This window comes from Loxodonta africana, chromosome 12 (genome assembly GCF_030014295.1).
Source record: "Loxodonta africana isolate mLoxAfr1 chromosome 12, mLoxAfr1.hap2, whole genome shotgun sequence".
NCBI lineage: Eukaryota > Metazoa > Chordata > Mammalia > Proboscidea > Elephantidae > Loxodonta > Loxodonta africana.
In genome coordinates, this window is record NC_087353.1 from 88,135,059 (window position 1) to 88,141,058 (window position 6,000).

The 6,000-nt window shown below is 58.5% G+C and overlaps 1 protein-coding gene across 1 annotated transcript; it reads left to right on the forward strand.

The window, feature by feature from the left end:
• Positions 1-1,001: 1,001 nt before the first annotated feature.
• Positions 1,002-5,927, forward strand: PCOLCE (procollagen C-endopeptidase enhancer). Its single transcript, XM_003422511.4, has 9 exons — positions 1,002-1,195; positions 2,037-2,145; positions 2,556-2,814; positions 3,677-3,801; positions 4,237-4,373; positions 4,681-4,949; positions 5,182-5,259; positions 5,392-5,562; positions 5,691-5,927. Exons 1-9 carry the CDS (start codon positions 1,101-1,103, stop codon positions 5,855-5,857), a joined length of 1,410 nt encoding a protein of 469 aa, XP_003422559.1. The 5' UTR covers positions 1,002-1,100; the 3' UTR covers positions 5,858-5,927.
• The last annotated feature ends 73 nt before the right edge of the window (positions 5,928-6,000 follow it).

Below are 6,000 nucleotides of genomic sequence, written 5' to 3' on the forward strand. Positions count from 1 at the left end.
AGACAGTTGCTTCTTCTTTGGTCTCCACCCTCCTCTTCCTCAGCTACCCTCAAGTAGCCTCTCCTTTCCTCCATCCCTGTGGCTGACCTGGGTGAGAAAAGCAGACTCAGTTTACCACTTTTAAATTTTAATAGGAGGGACACTAATTATCCACATTCATACCATGCCTCCCTACCCACTCTTGTACCTTCACATATTTGGGAGGAAAAAAATCATCAGAGATGGAGAAAAGACAGGAACTTGAAGTGGAAAATAAGGACAGGGAATGGTCAGGAAGAGAGTAAGAGGATGGAAATCCAAGGAAGCAGGGAGTGGGGAGGATCAGGGGTGGGCTGGAGAGTCCTGGGGAAAGACCAGAGGCTGCCTTTGCAGGATGCTTGGACACCAGACGGAGTGGGGTTCGAGCTGTCATTACTAGATGCCTGGGTTCTGATTGATGGCCTGATGTTCTCCCACTGTTCCACCCCTGACTTAGGTCAATATGTGGCCTACAGAAAAAGACCAGACTTGCTAATCTGACAGAGACTGGAGAAACCTGAGAGCTAGGCTCTTGGACACCCTTTTAACCCAGTACTGAAGTCACTCCTGAGGTTCACCCTTCAGCCAAAGATTAGACAGGCCCATAAAACAATAATAAATGTAGCTGAACCATGTATACGAGACTAAATGACTAAATGGGCACACCAGCCCAGGGTCAAGGACGAGAAGGCACGAGGGGACAGGAAAGCTGGACAAATGGAAATGGGGAACCCAAGGTTGAGAAGGGGGTGTTGACACGTTGCAGGGTTGGCAGCCAATGTGACAGAACAATATGTATATTAATTGTTTAATGAGAAACTAGTTTGCTCTGTAAACCTTCATCTAAAGCACAATAAAATAAAAGGAAAACATGTGTCCTAGACCTAGAGAGGCCCCTGGACTCGCCACTGCCCCAGCTTTGCTCTCTCTGTCCCGCCTCCCCCATCCGCCCCACTGGCCAGTCCCCACGCCCACACACCCGAGGCTGCCTCATCTGGCACTGATTATCCTGCTGCTGCTGCCGCTGCTAAACTCAGCTGCTGCCTCTGTCCTGAGGACCCCAGAGCCTCTGCCCCCCCGCCATGCTGCCTGCTGCCACGGCCTCCTTCCTGGGGCCGCTCCTCACTGCCTGGGCCCTGCTACCCCTCGCCCAGGGCCAGACCCCCAACTATACCAGGTAGGTCTCTTGATAGCTCCAGTAAGCTTCAAAAGCCCTGACCCTGGGGGTTATTTCTTTGGGATCTTTTAGATTCTTTTGCTAACACAGTACCCCCCCCCCGATTGCTCACAGCCCCCACCCCTCTTTGGGTCCCAAGTCCTTCCTCTCTGCTGCAAGATCACTATGTCTTTTGCAGTCTACTACTGCTCCCCATTCTTCTATCCATCATCCTCTGCCCCCTAGGTCTCCCCATCTGCCCAATCCTTGGTCCCCAATGGAACTTGAGCGAGCCAAGACTTCGAACGTGCTTGGTAGCTGGACATCTGGATTCCAGGAGGGAATTAGAATATTGTTGGGAAGAAGATGGGGCAAGAGGGCGAGTGGGAGACTTGGGAGTCACATACTCAAGTAGTTAGCTGGACTAGGAGCAGGACAGTGGTTGGGAGCTCAAGGAACCTGATGTCCAGGTTCAATTTGAGGCCCATTGCTGCTGCTTCCTTCATCTCTCCGCCCCTTCCCCCCCACTGCCTCGCCTCGTGGCTGTGTCCACATCTGGAAGTAGTTAGGCGGCTGCTGTCCCCATTGCCAGGCAGGGTGAGGAGGGAGAGTGAGGAAGGAGGGCTGAGGAGGATTCCGGGAATTCCAGTTGGAGTGGGGGTGGGGACTCTGGGGGGTTGGAGGGATGCTTGAGTTGATGGTCCCACTTTTTCCTTATTCCCTGTTGGAGTGTTTCCCAGCCCAGTCCCTTCTTGTCTGGCTGTGCTACCCCAGATCCCTTAGGCCTTTCCCCCTGATCCCCTGGCTCCTGGTCCTCTCTCCTACTCCAGTACTCATGACTGATCCCTCTTCCATTCTCCAGACCTGTGTTCCTCTGTGGAGGGGAAGTGACTGGGGAGTCAGGTTACGTGGCAAGCGAAGGTTTCCCCAACCTTTACCCCCCCAATAAGGAGTGCATCTGGACAATAACGGTGAGAAGTTCCCTCTGGTCACTAGCCGCTTACGAAGCCTCCAAGGCCTGGGTCCAGGCAGGCAAAGGAAGCACTTTCCCCACCTGAGGAAGTTTCCCCTCTGATTCATCACTGGTGGCATCAGTCCCAACAATCACGCACCTCACAGGACACCCATCTTAAATCCTGAGTCTCCATTCTCAATTTCTTTCCTGCCCTAAGTTCTTCCCAAAGACGACAGGTCTTGTCCCCTGCACAAGCTGGGCTGCAGAGCCCAGCCCTTCTGCTCTTTTCCCAGTGGGGTCTCACGCTGCCCCTTTCCCGTTCAGGCCCACGTCACTGTAGGAAACGCTTGGGGAAGGGGAGACGTCCTCTGCCTGAGTTGTGTGTAGCCTGACTTTGGGGGTTCCCCGCCCTTGTCCCGCTGTCAGGTCCCTAAGGCCCAGACTGTGTCCCTCTCCTTCCGAGTCTTTGACCTGGAGCTGCACCCCGCCTGTCGCTATGATGCCCTGGAGGTCTTTGCTGGGGCTGGGACCTCAGGCCAGCGGCTCGGACGCTTCTGCGGGACCTTCCGGCCGGCGCCAGTAGTCGTCCCCGGTAACCAGGCGACCCTGAGGATGACTGCAGACGAAGGCACGGGAGGACGAGGCTTCCTGCTCTGGTACAGCGGGAGGGCCACCTCAGACACTGGTGAGACCTCCCTCACCTCCGCCTTCCCCCCTCTCCTGGCCCCGCCCCCGGCTCAGGCCCCGCCCCAGCCTTAACCTCAACCCTAGGACAAGCCCCGCGCTCAAGAGCCTAGGGTCCCCATTACCTCCCTTACCCTTTTCCCTCACTAACTGCCCCTTCAGTCCCTCCTCCCCGTCTTCTCTCCCCCCTCCCGCTCCCACCTACCCCCTCTTCCAGGCCCCCCCCCAGGCGCGAGGCGAAAATGGGTCACCGACCCGCGGGTGGAATGGGCGGCCTGGGGTTACTGGGACGGTGAGTAACTGCCCGCCCCCGTCCGCAATCGGGCTCCTTTAGACGGGCGTGAGGGGGCACCCCAGGGCTGGAGGATTAAGTTCCCCCGACCCGGTGCCCCTTACACCCAGCCCTGGGCTCCCGATTGCGGTCCCATCACTCCTCCTGGCGGCAGAAGTCTCCCTTCAAATGTTTCAGGGCACCCGCATTTGATCGAGGGCTCCCTCACAGCGTGGGGGCTCTTCAGCCTGCAAACAGGGACTTTTCCGCCGGGCCGGGGAGATGGGATCTCCCAGGGGAAGAGGAGCGGTGTGGCTGCGGGTCAGGGGGAGGGGCAAGAAGGGAGCGTCCCCAGCCAATTCCCCTTCTCTGGTCTACCGCCTGCCTGGGCACCCGGAGGTCCAAGACTTCCCAGAGCCTGGTTCCTCCCACCCCCCTCTCTGCTAACTCCCCCTCCTCCCCCCTTTTCTTCCCCTCCTCCTGAGACCCAGACATCCGAGCTTCCTGCACGGACTCCCAGCCTTAGAGCTCTCCTCCAGCTGACCGAGGGTCTCTACCGCCCCCCACCCCCGCTCCTCTCTCCCCTCCCCAGAGCACCAATTTTGCGGGGGGCGGATGGAGAAGGCCCAGGGAACCCTGACTACGCCCAACTGGCCGGAATCCGATTACCCCCCGGGCATCAGCTGTTCCTGGCATATCATCGCACCTCCGGACCAGGTATCCACCCCACCGCCCGAGCTGCCCTCGGGGACCAACAAAGATTTATTGAGCATCTACTATGTCCCCAAACACTGGACTTTCCGTGGTGGGAAGCAAGACAGAGACCCAGACCTTGTTTGCACAGAAACGAAAAATATAAAATTACAACTGTGATGAGTCTTAGGAGAGCGAGGTACAAGATGCTGATTCTGGGGGGCGGGGGGACGGTGGACGGGGAGGACGACACTGCATGGTTTTGAGGGCGCGTGATTCTTCGAGCGGTGGTGTGAATGCATTAAGGCGGAACTCAGTGGATGCTGGAAGTGACAGCGGAGGCTGCTGCAAGCGTCCAGGAGGCCGCGGCGGGGCGGAGGAGGTAAGGGGTGCAGGACTTGGGCGCCCTCAGGGCCGCTCCGGTCCCGCGGCGCAGCCTGGGCCTCTCTCTGCCGCCAGGTGATCTCGCTGACCTTCGGGAAGTTTGACCTGGAGCCAGACACCTACTGCCGCTACGACTCGGTCAGCGTGTTCAACGGAGCCGTGACCGACGACGCCAAGAGGCTGGGGAAGTTCTGCGGCGACAAGGTCCCCGGGTGAGGGGGCAGGACCTGGGTGGGCAGCGGGGTCTGGGCGTCACCACTTCACCAGACACCAGAGAGGGGGACAGTGCCGCTGTTGGGAGGGGCGGGGCCTAGCTGAAGGGGCGGGACCCGACCAGCCTCGCCCCACCCCAAACGCCCGAGCCGAGCAGGTAGGGGGCAGGCAGTAGAGGCTGAGTGCCAGGTCTGGGGTGGGCAGGTCGAGAGGGCAGTGGGGCTCAGGCAGAGAGGTTAAGGGCCACCGGGCTGAGGGCGGGGTGCGTGGCCAGCTTTGACCCCCCCCATTGCCCTCCCTCCGCAGCCCCATCTCCTCCGACGGGAACGAGCTCCTCGTCCAGTTCGTCTCTGACCTCAGCGTCACAGCAGATGGCTTCTCAGCCTCCTACAGAGCCCTGCCTCGGGGTGCCGCCGAAGCAGGGCCGGCCGGGAGCCCGGGAGAGGAGCGGCAGCCTGGCCCCAGCCCCAAGCCAGGAGCTGGGCCCAAAGTCAAGCCCCCCACTAAGCCCCGACTCCCACCTGGGGAGAAACCAAAGGCCTCGCCTGAGGCAGAGTTGACGCCGGTAGGCCCCGGTGAGTCTAAGAAGCGGGCGGAAGGGAGCTGTTTTAAAGTGGGCTCATTCATTCATTCACGCACTGAAACAACACTCTCTGATGCCTGCCTTCCCTGCACCATAGCTGGTGCTGGGTGCTGGGACCCAGAATTGGATAGGGCTTGGAACAAACTCAAATCTATGAGGCCGCCATGGGAAAGTGCAACTCCTGGGTAGGTCACCCTCCACAAACAGCCTCCCCTCACTCCTAGATGCTCCCGGCACCCCTTGCCCAAAGCAGTGCCGGCGGACAGGCACCTTGCAGAGCAACTTCTGTGCCAGCAGCTTGGGTAAGAAGCCCCAGCCCCCCTGCCCCGCTCTTCCAGCTCCTCTAACCCCCTCCTGTCCCCAAACCCACCCCTTCTTCTGGCTCCAGTCCAGGCCTCTTGTCTCCTTCTCACCTCACCCCTACTTTCCTACAGTGGTGACAGCAACAGTGAAGTCCATGGTGCGGGGTCCAGGCGAGGGCCTCACTGTCACTGTCAGTCTTATTGATGCTTATAAAACCGGAAACCTGGACCTGCCCTCTCCACCCACTGATACACCCCTGAAGCTTTACGTGCCCTGCAGGCAGTGTCCCCCCATGAAGAAAGGTAAAGGAAATGTGGGAAAATGGGGAGAGGGGACTTAGCTACATGAAAACGATAGGAGTGGTGGGATGAGGAGATGTATTGACAAGGTCTTAGTCACATGAGCTCTCAATCCCTTCTCCCTCCCCCAGGGGCCAGTTATCTGTTGATGGGTCAAGTGGAAGAGAACAGAGGTCCAGTTCTTCCTCCAGAGAGCTTCGTGGTTCTCTACCGGCCCAACCAGAACCAGATCCTCACTAACCTAAGCAAGAGGAGGTGCTCCTCCCAGCCTGTGATGGCTGCTGGATCCGAGGCTTGAGACCTAGGCCAGCCTCAGGCCTCTGGCTCTCGGCCCCCTTTCTCATCCAAATAAATATTTCTTGACTAAGGCTGGTGTAGGATCTCCATTTCTATGGTTTTGGGGCCCATCTTGGAGATATTTTTTCATTCATTCATTCAACT

Excerpts from the sequence above, each read along its gene's own strand:
- PCOLCE (XM_003422511.4), top strand. The coding sequence starts at position 1,101 with ATGCTGCCTGCTGCCACGGCCTCCTTCCTGGGGCCGCTCCTCACTGCC. Across the intron at positions 2,815-3,676 it reads GAGGGCCACCTCAGACACTG|AGCACCAATTTTGCGGGGGG; the intron begins GTGAGACCTCCC and ends TCCCCTCCCCAG. Across the intron at positions 3,802-4,236 it reads TCATCGCACCTCCGGACCAG|GTGATCTCGCTGACCTTCGG; the intron begins GTATCCACCCCA and ends CTCTGCCGCCAG.